The 16,414-nt window shown below is 47.9% G+C and overlaps 2 protein-coding genes across 5 annotated transcripts in view; one reads left to right on the forward strand and one right to left on the reverse strand.

Annotated features, from left to right (window-relative positions):
- The first annotated feature begins 1,051 nt into the window (after positions 1-1,051).
- cavin4b (caveolae associated protein 4b) lies at positions 1,052-9,456 on the forward strand. The gene is made up of 2 exons (XM_084340090.1): positions 1,052-2,006; positions 7,308-9,456. The coding sequence occupies exons 1-2, from the start codon at positions 1,644-1,646 to the stop codon at positions 7,875-7,877; spliced, it is 933 nt and encodes a 310-aa protein (XP_084196216.1). The 5' UTR covers positions 1,052-1,643; the 3' UTR covers positions 7,878-9,456.
- Positions 9,450-16,414, reverse strand: part of dnah5l (dynein, axonemal, heavy chain 5 like) — a 36,877-nt gene continuing 29,912 nt past the window's right edge. For 3 of the 4 annotated variants that reach the window (XM_084339990.1, XM_084339989.1, XM_084339991.1), the window contains 17 exons: positions 16,200-16,382; positions 15,293-15,463; positions 14,947-15,198; positions 14,629-14,755; positions 14,421-14,542; positions 14,193-14,342; positions 13,928-14,092; positions 13,487-13,704; positions 13,004-13,059; positions 12,793-12,914; positions 12,498-12,648; positions 11,818-12,017; positions 11,540-11,728; positions 11,090-11,222; positions 10,781-10,989; positions 10,479-10,700; positions 9,450-10,089 (listed from right to left, as the gene is read on the reverse strand). In XM_084339990.1, coding sequence (XP_084196116.1) covers positions 9,859-10,089; positions 10,479-10,700; positions 10,781-10,989; positions 11,090-11,222; positions 11,540-11,728; positions 11,818-12,017; positions 12,498-12,648; positions 12,793-12,914; positions 13,004-13,059; positions 13,487-13,704; positions 13,928-14,092; positions 14,193-14,342; positions 14,421-14,542; positions 14,629-14,755; positions 14,947-15,198; positions 15,293-15,463; positions 16,200-16,382 — 2,901 coding nt within the window. In that variant the 3' untranslated portion in view covers positions 9,450-9,858. Of the gene's footprint in view, positions 10,090-10,478; positions 10,701-10,780; positions 10,990-11,089; positions 11,223-11,539; positions 11,729-11,817; positions 12,018-12,497; positions 12,649-12,792; positions 12,915-13,003; positions 13,060-13,486; positions 13,705-13,927; positions 14,093-14,192; positions 14,343-14,420; positions 14,543-14,628; positions 14,756-14,946; positions 15,199-15,292; positions 15,464-15,816; positions 16,078-16,199; positions 16,383-16,414 lie in introns of those variants that run through there. The other variant, XM_084339992.1, reaches the window with a different exon arrangement.

Genomic DNA, 16,414 nt, shown 5'->3' on the forward strand with positions numbered 1-16,414 from the left:
TATATAAAATGAACCATGACATCACTCACAGGTTTCTGAAGAGCCAACAGTTGGTGGTTCAAACCGTCGGCATCTTGACAGTACGTCGCTCCGCCCAACTCCTGACTGATCAAAAATGGGAGCCAAATGAGGCCAGGTTACTGAAAGACGTCCACCTAGCTGGAAACTACCGAGCTAGCTAAGGCTAGCTTTCCACGTGTTTTAGAGTTCCTCACTCGAGAAAACTTTACTGTACATCAGCCGTACGACAGCGAGTGTGTTTGTGTCTCTGACTGCAGTCAGCACTCACCACAGACTCAGTTTCTCTCTGTTCTCCCGCAGCATCTCTTCTTCTCCATCTCTTCTCTGTACGTTCATGAAGTAAAGAACATTTCCCTCCAATCAGCAGTCGGATAAAGAATGACAGAACATCACCGTGGATGTCGTCGCTGCAGGTTAACGCTAACAGAGTTGCTCGTTAATCCAAAACACTGTCTGTCCCTCCCCTCCCGTCTGTCAGTCCAATAAAGAAAGACATTAAAACTTCTCCACAAACACTTTTACTTTTCTGATTAAGTCCGTGAGGAAAAGTATAAAACAAAATTAGACATTACAGCTTAAAATGAGCGTATTTAAGGTGTGTTTGCTTCGACGGCCGTTGTCTCAGCCTATCACAGTGCGATGTGTTGGTGTCTTGCTCCTCAGCTCCTCCCAGGCTCCGCCCATCTGGCTTAAGTAATCAGCAAAGATGGCAGCGACGGTTAACGTTAGCACGAGGAATTCATTTAGGAAACCTATCTGAGGCCTTGTGATGCCAAAAAAGTCTAAACCTGGAGGGAGGGATTAAGACAGAACAAGTGAAAAGGTGACGGTTGATAGATGGACGGTGGAGGAATAGATGGGAGGGGGTTTCCATCCCTTTTAATACACTCATCTCCCAAAGAGGTGCAGGGAGTCACTTTACCCGGCTGTATTTTTAGCAGCAGAGAACACAGAGAGAAGCCGGATCCATGTCGCTCTTTATCCGTCTCACTCGTTAACACATTCGGTCCGGTCGGATCCAGTTTCAGATTTACATTCTCTGACTGATGGAAGTTTGTGGGAAGTTCAGAAGTCGAACTTACTTCTTGTGAAAACCAAACTGGAATGAGATGAACTTGGAAAAATAATCCGTCCTTGTACTGACGAAACAATATTCAAACTTGATACTTTTACAGCCTCTTTCTCTTTTTAGCCTCCATCCCTCCCTCCTCTCAACTCCTGTCCTCCCTCCCTCCCTCTCGCAGCAGGGTGGAGTCTACCAGTTGATCTGACCACTTTCAGGGTCGACCTCCAGTTTGAGAGGGGTGATCCGGTGCTCCTGTCCTCCTCTTTTCTGTCCTTCTCCCTCCAGAGGAGGTTCCTGTTCCTCCTCCATCGAGCTCCTTGTCTTTCTTCGGATCCTCCGATGCCTCAACGTTCCTCCTGCTCTTTCTCGTGGGTTTGATTTTCACGTTTTTCTTAAAAATTCAAAGAAGTTGACTGAAGCTTTCCTGCCGGAGCTCATCCCGTCCACCTCCTCCTCCTCACCCCTTCTCCCTTCTACTTTTGGATCGCTGACAGTTGATCAACCAGACAACTGAGACAATTCAACAGCAGGTGAAAAAGTGAACCGACAAGCAACAATGACGGACAAACCGGGCATGCCGACGGGTGGCGGAGATGACGCAGGAGGCATCATGGTGTTGTTGGAGCGCGTGGCGGGCCTCATGGACAGCGTCCAGACCACGCAGCAGCGCATGGAGGAGCGTCAGCTGGAGCTGGAGAACACGGTGAAGACCATCCAGACCGACATCATCAAGCTGACCAGCGACCACGCCAACACCAGCTCCACCGTCGACCGTTTGTTGGAGAAGACGCGCAAGGTCAGCCGCCACATCAAGGACGTCAGGGTGCGAGTGGAGAACCAGAACGTCAGGGTGAAGAAGGTGGAGGCCACCCAGGGCGACCTCCTGGCCAAGAACAAGTTCAGGGTGGTCATCTATCAGGTAAGACTCAGATGTTTGGTCCTTAAGCTGCGAGGACAAATCTGTCGGTGGTTTTTGGTCTTTTTGATGTTTCGTAGATATTTTACGACCAGTGAGATTCACCGACCGACTGATCAGGAAGTCTTCTTGTAGACTCTTCTTCTAGTAAAGGTGAAGAGCATCAGACCCACAGCTGATGACTAAATGCACTGAAAGAGGAACTTGTGCGACCTTTGACATGAAGCGTTCTGGTTCTGAGGCCCGCATTGGCGGTACCAGGCTCAGCATCTCTGGCTTACAACGTGACTTCAAACTCTCATTATAATGAGACGGTGGACAAACTGACCCGTGGGACTACAGAAGTCAAAGGGCCGGCTGCTGTTTGACAGATGATGAGTGTAGAGGTGGATGTAGTTGGTCTACAGAGTTGGACGAGGTCTAAAATAGAAGTCACGTTGAACGACTAAATGAGATCCTGCACGACGCCAAAACACAAATCAGAGATTATCAGACGGAGATGTTGCTGTTCAGACATCTGAGCGACGCCGTGAGTTCTCTCAACATGAGCAAACTGAATTCGCCGAAAAACATCTCGGTTCATTCGAGGGGTTGAAATAGCAACAAGCGCACACACACACACACACACACACACACACACACACACACACACACACACACACACACAAGGCTTCATTTTACTTCTTTGGCCTTCACGGCTGGCAGCTGCCGGAGCAGCGATGACCTCGTTATTTTAGCCGTGGATAAACGCCACAGAGCTGCAGCTCACACAGATTTCACTTACTGATAACGTTGTTGATGATTGTTTGACGCTGCAGCTGAAGCGCTGATTTGTTTTTATTTCTCTCTGAGTTTTGCACTTGGAGCTGCTGTCAGGAGGAGTTAACTCTTACATAAGCTGCAGCCGAGAAACCTGATGCTTCTGAACTTTGCTTTCCAAAATGGTTAGATGATCCTGCAGACGCCTGTTTGTGCTCCTTCAGCAAAAAGAGAAATAAAAATAATAGTCAGATTGTTTCGCTTGAATTTTAGCAGCTGTAAATGATTTCACATCCAGTTCTCACCATGTTTCTCATCAGCAGAGACAGCAGCTGACAATGTAGAGTGAAGACGACCGGCAGCTATTTTTGGCTCTGCAGAGGCTGAAATCCAATGAACTGTGCAACTTGTGCTAGCATCAGAATGCTAACATGCTAAATATCAGGATGTTAGCATCACCAGGGGCGTGGCTCAGTTACTGTAACCTGGACAGTGTCGGGTTGCAGTGCGGTCAGTGAGGTCATCTGTGATTGGCTGCAGCTGCGCTGTGGAGTTTCTCCAGGACTCTCGCTGCAACCGGCCACTTCACGACTTCACGACTCAGTGAAAAGACCAGACCAATACTCACATGGGCAGTTTTCACTCCTCTAATTAACCATCCTGACGTTTGTGTCCAAGCTTTAGAAACAAAAGAAGCCGATGAGTTAAACACCCAGGTTTCATTCACTGCAGGAAGCTGAACTCATCGTAACGACGACAGGACAGAAGAAGATGTGACTCATTCTCAACTGGATTCACAAACTTGTCGTCATGTTTTTAGATTCAGGTTCAAACGAAGTCTTGAGTTGAAAATGTGTCCGTGACTTCTGGTTTTTACAGAACATCACTGAGACATCTTTCTCTCCTCTGATTCTGCTCCTGTGACAAAATAAATGTTTACGACAAATATTCAAACTCAGCTTCATCAGAAACCTGTTTCTGACTGACTGAAGCAGAGGTTCAGCCCACATCACCCCGAAGAACCCAACAGAGGGAAAACTGAGCAGCTCCTGAGGAGCAGCGAGCAGCTCTCTGCTGTCGGCCATCTTACATTCTTTACATCTCTGAAGCAGGATTTAATATCAGGAGACACACGAGTCATAAAGCGACGAGGACACTGAGGTCATGACCCCCTCTGGGTCCCTGATATCTTCATATATACACTTTATAATATCTGTCATATCACTGATTGATCAAAAATACACATTTATAGTCAATTAAACTTTAGTTATTAGTTATTTCCTGTTAATAAACTATGAAACACTTCATAAACTATTTATTATCAGTTTATTGAAAGTTGCAGTTGATGTTCTGTGAAGTTCAGTTATCAACATTATTTGATGCCGTCAGAGTTTAAATGATGTTTTTAAGCTTCACAGTTGATTTATGAAGCATTTCATTCAATAGATCAAACTTTATTGATCTTTCAAACAAATTAAAATGTGATGAAAAAAGAATAAACATGTTTGGAGACTGATGCACACCGGTTATAATAAAATGAAGTTAAAAGAATAAAAGATAAAAACAAGAAATAAAAAAGATTAGAGTAATAATCGTAACATTAAAATGTAAATATAGTAACAAGAATAAAGGGTGATGATAAAAACTAAATAAAATAAGTATAAACATTTAAACCATAAAACGTATAAGACTGAATTCAATTGAAATAACTAATAAACTAGAAACTCATCATTTATTAAAGATGGTTATTATAAAGTGTCAGTCAGTTCTTTATAGCAAAGAAATATGTTTTGTTACTTTTCTTCTGTCAGGTCCATTTTTCATCTAGGTTCTGGTGCTGATATTATTTCCTGTGTGATTGCTGGTTCTGTCAGAATGCAGAGAAATGATCAGATTTATATTACAGTGGACGGGTCGGCAGGACCAAGTCAGATCCAAGATCTTCATGTACTTTAATCAAGTGTTAGTTGCAGGTGTGTGACGGGACACTGACACTGAAACTGGATGTTAACAAACAGAATCATCCGGTACGGATCCAGGACCGTGTGTAGGATACTGGGCTGTCCTGTTGGTTCTGTTCTGATGTCGTCCTGACAAACTGAAACCACATGAAGAGAAGCTTCCTGTGTTTCTTCTATCAGAGCTCGTTAAAGCCTCTCAGTGAGAACTAATAAAACTGCAGTGTGTCAGTTAGCAGAGCTGCTACATGCTCCTCTACTGTAAGTGACTGTGCCAGCTGAGCGCTGACGGACCGGGTTATTCTGAGTCTGAACCTGCACCATCTCCTAATATAGCCGTCTTCCTCCTCTCTCTCTGGACGGTCGCTCACGACGAGCTGCTGCTCGAGGTTCATAAATCATCTGGTTAGCCGCTAACAGGCTGCGCTCGCTGTGAGATTTGACGCACTGATGGATGAAATCCTCTCAGCAGAAGTCGAGGTGGTGCGGCACATAACTGTGATGTCATGGGGTCGGAGGGGCTCGTGACCTTTGACCTTCACTCCTCCCTGCTCACAGTTTAACAGAGCTGAAGTCTTTAACTGTCTGAAGCAAAACTGAACCCTTACAGACACTTCTGACTGGAAACGTTTGAGTCAAGTCAGTTTGTCTGTAATCACAGACAAACTTCAGAGTGGATGAACTTATTAAACTCGACGGGTGTTGAGCTGCAGCACTTTGGTATCAGGTGACAGATGTTTGAACAACGCTGAGCTTTTAACAGTAAAGGACGGAAAGTTTGCATCGTCGGTTGTGAGATGAAACAATCTCATGTTTGTGTTTGAAGTAAGGGTCTGCAGTCAGGACGTTGTTAGCCTAGCTTAGCATAAAACAGCTCGCCTGGTTCTGTTAAGTTCTACAGTACACCTCCCAACACTGCTCATCTGTTTCCACTTTAAAGTCCCCGTGTGTCGGATTCGAACATTTACTGACGTCGTCTGTTTCAGATGTGGGAGCGTGAATATCTTTTCATCCATCTCCCTTCAAGCTCACAGCACGTCGAGCATCGTTCAGTCGGAGTCTGAAACACTTTGCTCTTAGTTAATCTGCTCAGGAGCTTTTACGTGATGACCCAGTTTCTTGTTGTGTTTTTATTTGCTCGGTGTTTTAACAATGTTGTCAGTCAGCGAACACAGGTTTCAGTTTTGGTCTGCGCTCAGACGTAGGGGCACCAAACCTGGCAACCTCTCTCTCTTCAGGCCCCTACAGTCACTGCAGCAGCTGTCCAACAAACACTAGCTCCAACACGAAACACAAGGTGTTATTTCACACAAATTAAAGAGATACAAACGTGTTAATTAGTGACTTGGATGTATTTTAGTTTAATTTCAGTTCGTTAGCGGGCTCAGCTACATGCTCCTGCTGTGCAGCTCAGGTACGACTGTCACGTCTTCTGTCAAAGCCTTGGAAATGTCAGCCGGTCTATCAGGTGTCATGTCGCGCCTGTGATGCATGAAATTAAAGATCCTGATGACCCTGTTAGCATGCTACGGACCAGTCGGCTAACGCTAATTCAATCAATCAGGACTGACTTGAACATCAGATACCTCAGACGACAGGACAGAAAATGACCGTTAGTCAGTTTTCTTACATTTGTCCCGTGCTGTCCAGCTCAGGTCCAAACTGAGGTCTGGGGGCCTTCAGGGGCCCATGAGAAGGTTGTGCTCGGTAGATTTAAGCTTCACAGACTCAGTACATCTGTCCGGGTCACATTTCACTACAGATCAAAATGTAGAAAACTGCCTCTGTGAAGTGCCAACAATGATTTAAACTGTTTCTGTGGGATAGTTTCAGGACCAGCAACACTGAAAACACTGATTCAGAGTCTCAGAGTGAATCGGGTCTGCAGGGATCTGGGTCAGGTCTTTACATTTTTGCTCCATTTCGTGTTCAGTGTAACCCGATCCGTCGGCTCCAGGCTGAAGCATGCGGTGACGCGGCTCGGAGCTGAAAGTGATCTGGCCTCGCTCCGCACGCCGCCGCTCGCCGATATGTTTAGCGTCCTGCAGCTGAGCACTGAGCTGCAGAAACAGCTGCAGGTTTATTTGTGGAGGCGGGATCAGGACCGGGATCAGGACCAGGATCAGAGCTGCACGCTAACAGAGACGCTTTTAAACCTGACATCAACTGCTGGACTCTGAACACCAGCAGACAGACGTGTGTTCATAGTCCACAGAGTAACTGCAGGGGACAATGTAACTGAGTACTTTTATTACAGTTCTGTACAAAAGTACTTTACCTCAGTATTTCCTTTTTCTGTTACTTTATACTTCCACTCCACTACATGTATCTGACAACTTTAGTTACTAGTTACTTTACAGATTACATGTTGCATCAGAGCCAAAGTATCACATCAGATCTGATAATCAGTTGACCCATAGTACAGAGGAAGTATATGTACTGTATTTACTTGTACTTTTGATACTTAAGTACATACATCAGATACTGTGAGACTTTACTCGAGTACTGTTCATATACTCTTTATCAGAGTGTTAATGGCTCATTTAATCACAATGTTCTCGCTCTGTTCTGTGTTCTCGTCCCTCAGGGGGACCAGGAGGTGAAGGCCGTCACGCCGGGCAACGAGCCAGCAGAACCCAGCGGCAGCACCGGCGCCAGAGCCGAGGTGGAACCGGACAAGTTTGAGCTCCCTCCAGAGTCGGACGAGGAGTACATGGTGGTGGAGGAGGCCGACTCCTCGGCGGCCGGCCGCATGAAGAAGTCGGGGCTGACGCGCATCGAGAGCTTCAAAGCCACCTTCTCCAAGCAGAACATGAGCAAGACCCGCGAGAACCTCGGCACCAAGGTCAACAAGCTGGGCGAGCGCATCGTGACGGCCGAGAGGCGCGAGAAGATCCGCCAGTCCGGAGAGAGGCTGAAGCAGTCGGGCGAGAGGCTGAAGGAAACCATCTCCAAGACAGTCCCGGCCAAGCTCAACCTGAAGAAGGAGAGGACTGTGGCGGAGGGCCAGGAAGGAGCCGAGGGCGCCACGGAGGGAGCCGTCCCCGTCCCTCCTCCCAAGGGCCGCAAGGGCACCCCAGACGCCGCCAAGGCGGCTGACGAGGGCAAGGCGGAGGAGTCTGAGGTGCCGATGTACGACATGAAACAGCTATCGTAAACCGCGAGACAGCGAAGAGATCTGGGCCGGTTTCTTTTGGACCACACAGAGGAAGTCAAAGAGAAGTTCATGAGGTCGCTGCTGCCGAGCAGAACTGAGAGAAGAGTAACTCGTCTGAACGTTGTTGAGGGAAGTGAGAGGAGAACAGGCCGGTCGCAGATCCATCGGACTGAACATCAACACGGCGGCCTGAAATCATCCAGGCCGCTTCACATCCACTCACACGTGTTCTGGACTGTTATCACATCAGATAGAATATATCAGAATCATATTTATAGTTTTGTTTTGTGTTCGATGAAGACTGACTTTGGGAAAATAAATGAACGAAGAGTTCAGAACTTTACAGAACGTTTCCCGTCGTCACACCGCTGCTGTTCACCTGTTTGTGCATGTTGAGATTGAACTGTTGGATGAAGACGTGATGGTACGTTTGGTTTCTAAACTCATTGTAGGAGAAATATTTACAGTTAGTAGAGATGCACGGTGCGGATTGTTTCAGCCGATACGATAACCGATAATTACCTGACTGTCATGGTCGGTACGATAGAATAACCGATAACAGAAAACATGTTTATGCACACAGTGAGATGGTTTACTTGATTTTCCAGCTGGGATCAGACTCGTGTTCACACCAGTGACGACATGTGTGGCTCTACACAGCCGCAGCAGTTCGACATGATGAGCGTGACATCAGTGTTTGTTGTTCTTCTTCTCTGTGTTCATTGGCTGCTCACAAAACAGCTGTAAAGGTGCGTACAGCCGCCTGCTGTGTGGAGAGGCTGCACTTGTTACGCCAACAAAATTTGGGTATAATCAGGTCTAGTAACAGGTAATCTTACATATCGTGCATCTCTAGTTAGAGGGTTAAAAACTGACTGAGCAGCGAGGAAAAAAGAAACATCTGTTTGCACGTGAGGCCGTTTGTTCCTGTAGACGTCTCCAGAAGTCTGACCGGGTCTGAAACTCTGGACCTGAGTCCGGATGTGGTCACGAAGAACAGAGATCACCTGTGACGACCTTTTGAAAATGTATAAAACACGTTGACTGTTGTGATTTAAAGTGACAGAAGACTCACTGATGCAGTAAATAAGAGATGTTTAAATAAAGTCCTGACAGCACCACAGACTGGATCATCACAAAGAAGGAAATTAACAAAAGGAAGTGCTTTTATTTTGAAGTAGGAGTCTTACACTGACGATCTCACACCGTCTCAATGAATCGATCATTGTAAATCGTTTGTCAACCGATTTTAAATTAAAAGTATTTATTTCATTTTGTCACAAACCTCCAGCGGGTGACTGACGTTGTGACGATCCACATTTCTAGTGTTGTTGTGTTTTAGGATGTTAGTGAGTGACTGCATGGCTGATAGTTTGTCAGATATTTAAGCTGCTTTGTGTTCGATTGTCATGTTGAGAAAATAAAAGTTCAGCTGAGTCGTTTCTGTAAAGTGACGTCTGCTCTCCAGTGATTACAGTGAAACTACAGAGGCTGTGAACGTTTGTGTCATTAAGAATAAATCTTATTTTTCATTTCAAAGCTTTTAGAGAACAATAATAAAAATAGTGAAACTCCGTCATCAGTTGTGTTTTATTAACGATGTCAGAAAGTTTGTTCTCTGCGTCTACGTTCATTATTTTTATATACAAGTAAAGTTAAACTCGTCTGACAGGAAGAAACAATATCAGCGAGTTAGTTGATTAAAACTTGAAGATAAAAAACATCTGTCTGGTCCTTTAAACGTCTCCGGACCTGACAGTCGTCTCTGTGCAGCTGCAGCTGATCACTCGCGGTCAGCTGATCACTCACAGTCAGCTGATCCCTCACAGTCAGCTGATCCCTCACAGTCAGCTGATCACTCACAGTCAGCTGATCACTCACAGTCAGCTGATCCCTCGCGGTCAGCTGATCACTCACAGTCAGCTGATCCCTCACAGTCAGCTGATCACTCACAGTCAGCTGATCCCTCGCGGTCAGCTGATCACTTGCAGTCGCAGAGCAGCGCGGCGCCTCGCAGCGTCCAGTGCTCGGCCGGCTGGACGCTCCTCAGCTGCAGAGAGAAGATGAAGTTCAGGTCGGTCCGACGAGGCTTCTTGTAGACCGGACACGAGTACAGGCTGACCGCCCCCCCGCCGGGCGGACGCTTACTGTCGGCCATGTTGGCTGAGCTGATGGCGTAGACGTGGACCACAGGGAGGGGGGTGAAAAGGACCTGAGAGGGGGGGGCAGCAGAGAGGTTCATGGGTATTTTGTCTTTTTATCTTATTTGTTATTTTATTATTTATTATTTAAATTATCATGACATTTTTTCTCTTCTTTGAGTTTTTTTATTATTTATATTTTGTCCTTCTTTGCTTTATTTATCACTTCCTGTTCCTTTAACAAATTATACCTTTTTTCTTTTTTATATTATTTCATATTTTATACAGATTATTCTTGTAGTTGTTTTTTTTTATCATTTCATTATTTACTATTATTTTACCTTTAATTTATATTATTCTATCTTATTATTTTTAATTGATTATCATAATTAATATTTTATAAATCACACACACCCACACACACACACACACACACACACACACACACACACACACTAACCTTGGGCGGGGCCTCGGTGAGTCTGGCGCCGCGCCGGTCCCACCCCGCCCCGTCCAGGAAGAGGCCGTAGATGTAGACTCCTCCCACATCCTCCGGGGGCGGAGCCGACACGTCCTCCCTCATCATCTTGGTGACGTCGTTGCTAAGGGCGACCGTATCCAAGGCCCAGCCTCTGGACAGGTTGGAGCGCGTCGTCTCCTGTCGCATGGCGGTCAGGAAACCCTGGGAGACGAACAACAATCACGATTGGTCGAGACTGAGAACAAACGTTCAGAAACTCGTCTCTCTGCGTTCAAACCGACCTGTGGGTTGAAGAAGCCGGTGAGCCAGAACTGGTGTGGTCGGCCGGAACCGATCCAGCCGCTGAGCTGCTGGTTCCTCTCCAGCAGCTCGCTGAACCAGAAGCCGAGCGTCGCCGACGGCCAGCTGATCCGCAGCCACAGGCGAGGGATCCGAGCGTCGAACATGCAGTCGAGAGCGTCGCGCAGATCCTCCGACATGATGATGGTGCCTGAAGTGACGGAGGTTACATCAGATACACTGTGTGTGTGTGTGTGTGTGTGTGTGTGTGTGTGCGTGCGTGCGTGCGTGCGTGCGTGTGTGTGACGGACCGTCGATGGCCAGCCTGAGGTCAGTGAGCGTGCTCCGTACGATGCTGATGACTCGCTGCATGCGGTCCAGCTCCTGTCGCAGGAAGATGTTCATCGGCTGCAGTGGACCCATCTTCTGCAGCTGACCTTTGACCTTCAGAACAAACTCAGAGTTACACGATGCAGAAACATTTGTAAATAATAATAAATATAAATAATATTTGTACAGGATTCATTCAACACGTCAGGTTTCATTAACGTCAAGAGTCAGTTGATGATAATGACGACTCAGCAGAACTTTTTTTGCAGCTAATAATGAAACAGGATATTAAAACAGTTTAAAGACATAAGATGATTGTCAGAGCAGAACTTCTGCACATCTGTGGACGGACAGGTGCTCAGGAGAAGACGTCATGGACTCTGCACGCTGTTGACTTTAGGAAGATCTGAGAGAACGTTGATGAACTCCACCTCGTGCGGTACGTAGTCAGGAGGAAGCTTCTCCAGCATCTCACTGGCTAGTCTCTGTACGCTGGCCTCCCTGGTCTCCCCGGCGCCGCCCCCGCTGTCCTTGGGTTGGATGCTGATGATGGTGCTGAGCGTCTCATTGGCGAGGTTGGTCTGGTAGGTGATGTCAGCGTTTGGGTGGAGCCCAAAAACCTGCAGACAGGAGGACGGCGGTTTAGTGATGAAGCCTCATGTCCGATCCTGACCTGTACGTTTCTGACGGTGCAGCCCGTCGCTCTGACCTCAGGAGTGTCGACCAGCGGCAGCGCCTCGATGTGCTGCAGGACCTCCTGGACCGTCTTGGCCCTGCCCGGGATGCTGTAGCCTTTATAGAAGCTGAACTTGTCGCTGAAGGTGTTCTCGCTGAACCACACACGAGTGAAGGTGTTGAGGAGATGTTTGTCCAAGTCGTCCGTCACCCGGCCGCCGTACTGGACCTCACCTGGGTTTGACATGAAGACACAGAGTCAGCTGGAAGATTTAAAACATCTCATGTTGTGAGGAGCTTCACTGTGGAAGTCAGAGGTTCAGGGTTCTGCTCAAGAGCACTCCGGCTGTAATTAATGAGCAGTTCACTCTTGTCTCCTGTTGTGTCATATCAGCAAACATGGTCTTTTTTTATTGTAGTAGGTTAAAAACAATCTGCTGTAAGAGATAATGAGATATTTCAAAGAGAAATCAGGCAAATATACTTTTAAGGTTCTGAGTTTTTGCTCATCTCAGCTTTTGAAACATAATTTAATCTGTAAAGTCAGAAACAGCAGCTGGTGGAGGTCCGATCCTTTGAAACGTGTCTCCAGTGTGTGAATATGACGTCGAGCTGAAGCTGCCTCAGTTAAAATAACTGCTGGATGAATCTCCGTCTGGTTCAGGAGCCTCTTGTTCAGTAGATCAGAGAGCAGTGTGGGTCAGTGAGACTGACCCAGCATGTAGCGCAGGCAGCTCCAGTTGACTCCTCGCTTTGAGTCCAGGTCGTCCAGGTGGTTCTGCACAAACTGCATGCTGGAGGTGAAATCTGCCTGGTTGAACTCGTACGGGATGTTCCAGCCCAGAGGGCCGAACTTACGACGCTCCTGACGGGAGGAAAACCAAGAGATAAGAGAAGGAAGAGGAAAGAAAAGAAGAAGAACCATCTCACTTTGTCAAACACACTCAGACTCAGAGCAGAGGCGGGTCGTGGGAGAAACACATGGTTGGTTTCCTTCATGTTAGCTGACCTGCACTGTGGTGTGCAGGAAGGCCACAGCGTACAGCAGAGGTTTCCACTGAGGCAGGTTGCTGATCTCCAACTGATCCTGAGTGACGCCGCTGAACGTCCTCTTCAGACCGGCCTTCATCCCTGAGGAGCAACAGACGAGAGAGGAGCGTTAACCTCCTGATACATCACAAAATAACTTCATGAAGGAGCAGCAGGACGGAGACGATTACCCAGAGGAGGTTCGTTGGTGAACTTGATGGAGGACTGAAGGAAGGTGATGGGGAATCTGTGCACACACACACACACACACACACACACACACACACACACACACACACGCACACACAAAGAGTTATATCATACATTTTCACCCCGAACAGTGTGAATGCTGTTGACTGTGACAGAGCCGCTGTGATGTCACCTACAGCTTTCTGAATGTACCGGCCGTCGCCATCTTGGCAGCGTCTGACTCAGTCCCAACTAATTAATGAAGGGCAAAGAGGCGGAGCTGAAGCGAGTTGAATCAGCCCACCTGTCTCAAAGCTGCCACACTAGCTGAGGCTAACAAGCTCCTGCAGCGTCTCTTCTCTGCACGTTCATGAAGTACAGATCGTTCCCCTCCACTCAGCAGTCAGATAAGAATTACTGAACGTTACTAACTTCACATTAAGCTCCGCTGCAGGTGAGAGCAGTTTGCTCTGGTGCAGAGTTACCTGGGATGCACGTCAGTCGTCAGCCACACTCGGAAACCTTTGTGTACGCTCTCTGGCGTTGCCGCGGTGACCGTCTCCAGCAGCTCGTCCAGGAAGTCCAGTCCCAGGTGGCAGTTCTGGAGGAGGAGCCAGCCGCCGTCCGTCATGCTGTTGGCCAATAGCCTGCGAGCGTGAACCTCTTGGCCCTGCCCCATGGAGATGGGACGGCACGGCGCCCCCTGCAGGCAGAGAGCAGAACATCGTCATCCATCTTTCCGTCTCCATCCAGTCATTTTAATTCTTCGCTCTGTAAATCCTTGATTGCATTTGTCATTAACTGATCATTTGTACTGTTCTTACATCCGTCTATTGTTTCATTCAGAACATGAATCGTCCAATCAGACGTCCTCCCCTCCGTTGTGTTTCCTCCCCCCTCTGCATGAGTTGTTTTCAGTCACTCACCTTGTTCTTGGCGAGCCTCTCGATGTTTTCAGTCGGGTCCGAGCCCATCGACAGCAGACACACCATCGGCGTCCTGCTGTCACTCTCTGTCAACATGGCGTCCAGGTCCAGAACCAAACCTTCGGCGTACTGTTGACCCAGAGACGCTGAGATGTAGTGACGCGCCTGCTCAACAACACACACACAAATACACACAGTGACATCAACATGACATCACGAAACTGACTCGTGAACTGGTCTTTGTGTCGTCCTGCTGCAGTCACACCTGAGCCGTGGTTCGGTCGGGACACCAGCTCCGGATGAGCAGAAGCTTCCTGAAGGTGTCGAGCTTTTCTTCGTACCCATCAGGCAGCGTGGCGTCCTCTGGAGCCGGATGATCGAACCAGGTCCTCCAGGCCCGCTCGTTCTGGCTCACCTGGACTCAAAGGAACGTATCTTCTGTTAGTCTGTGAGCTGCAGCTCGACCTGCTCTCACAGTAGTTTTGGGTTCTACCTGAGTCAGGATCTGGGCGAACAGCGGCAGACTGGACAGCTGCACCAGGTTGAGCCAGGTCTGATCCAGGATCCAGCGCCGTGGTTTGGACTCTACAGAGTTCAGATCCAGAGAGGCTCCACCTACACACACACAGGTACCGTTAAAACACTCTGAAACAGGATGGAGAGGAGGAGGAGGAAGAGGAGGAAGAGGATGGACGTCTGACCTTTGACGAAGGTGAGAACCTCCTGGTGTGAGATGTTTCGAGCCTGCAGGTCGATCTTCAGAGCCAACAGCAGCGTGAACAGCAGTTTGTGTTCCTCGTACAGACTCCTGGCTGTGTAACAGAACACCTGAGGGACAAACAGGCCGTCAGACACACCTGCAGTATGAACGTCCAATCAGAATCTGAATCACTGCATCATCTTAGAGGCTTTAAATGACAGTTACACTCTCCAACATTAGGCTAAGTGGGTCAGAATCGCTCCAACAAATACAAAACTGCAGATTAGTTGATGGTTTGGACTCTGTTAGCGAGCAGCACCTGGTAGGTGAGGAAGTTGATGATGTTGCTGATGCGTTTGGAGGTGAGCTGCGACTTGGCCGAGTTCTGCATGGACGAGTCGAAGAGCCCCAGGAACTGTCGCAAAGACGTCTGGTACATGACGTTGACCAGCGACATCTCCACAATCAGGAAGTAGAGGATGCTCCCCCTGGTGGCCACCGGACGGTACTCCTCTCTGGCCTGGTTGATCTTCAACTCTGTCTCTGCTGCAACCGACAGCTTCTCACTCACCTGGAGGACGAGAGGTCGTTTTTGTTTCACCAAACATCTTGAATCAAACATGGCTGACAGTGTAAAGAGCAGACACACAGGCAGAGAGCAGTACCTCCTGAGCGGTGGTCTTGGTGACCCTCAGAACCTCGATCAGAGACTGGTCCTCCACCAGGGAGCCCTGTGTGCTGGTCAGCCTGAACAACAGACTGTCCTCCAGCTCCTGCATCTTCCTCTTGTTGGACGTCACCTCCTCTAACAGCTTAACCCGCTCTGCCTCCAGCTCCTGTTTGGACCGACAGAGTGAACAAGGTGTGTAAGGTTCAAGACTTGGGTAGGTATCACTGCACATTATGACTAGAAGAAGTGAATTATAAGAATTGTTCCAACAACAATTACAATCTGACTGTGGCGTGATCGGACTGACAAACTGATCTTGGAGGCAAATTTAGACGCACCATATGTAATTTTTAAAAATAAAACATTCTACTAGTTCTTCTAGATTCTGTTCTGATCCGGAGCCGTTCACCGACGGGAGCAGAGCTCAGAGTTACTGTTGAACTTGTGGATTTATCTTCACTCCTGTTCATCAGCCTGACTGCAGCAGTGATCCAGAGGTGACCTCCACTGTCGGGTGGTTCTGTTCTGTACTGTTGACTGCTGACTGGAGCTGGAGGGGAAATGGACTTTACTTCATGAAGGTAACGTTACAGAGAGGAGACAGAGAACCAGAACCAGAACCAGAGTCTCTGCTGAGTGCTGACTTCACTCAGAGCTTCAGCTCAACTCTCTGATGTGTTAAAGTTTTCTTCTGGTTCTGTTCGGTCTCGTTCTCAGACTTCCTTCCTCTCTCTCTGACTCTCTCCTGAAGTTACAGCCACAGACGACCAGATGAAACATCTTGGATGATGTGAGAACACAAGTCAACAACATGCAGAACAAAGGTCGTACTAGCAACTAACGGGCTAACTACCAAGCTAAACGAACTGGCTGAACACTAACTAGCTAACTGGTGTAGCGACCTGTTTCTCCAGCAGTATGACTCGTCCCAGCAGCTGGTCCTCCAGTCCTCGCTGGGTGACGGTGAAGTCGACCACTGCTGTCCTGGCGCTGACCTCGGGGCTGTACGCCGGGTTGGCCAGCTTAGTGGTGATATAGAGCGTGAAGCCCTTCATCACGTCCACCTCTTTGTCTCCGACCTTCACCTGCAGCAGGAGGAAGAATCCCATCAACAACC

Source organism: Pagrus pagrus (genome assembly GCF_965226575.1).
Source record: "Pagrus pagrus genome assembly, chromosome: 20".
In the NCBI taxonomy this organism is placed as follows: domain Eukaryota; kingdom Metazoa; phylum Chordata; class Actinopteri; order Spariformes; family Sparidae; genus Pagrus; species Pagrus pagrus.

What these genes read in the sequence shown, in the direction of transcription:
- cavin4b (XM_084340090.1), top strand. Translation starts at nt 1,644, where the DNA reads ATGACGGACAAACCGGGCATGCCGACGGGTGGCGGAGATGACGCAGGA. An exon ending in TCAGGGTGGTCATCTATCAG is followed by an intron (nt 2,007 to 7,307) that starts GTAAGACTCAGA and finishes CTCGTCCCTCAG; the next exon opens with GGGGACCAGGAGGTGAAGGC.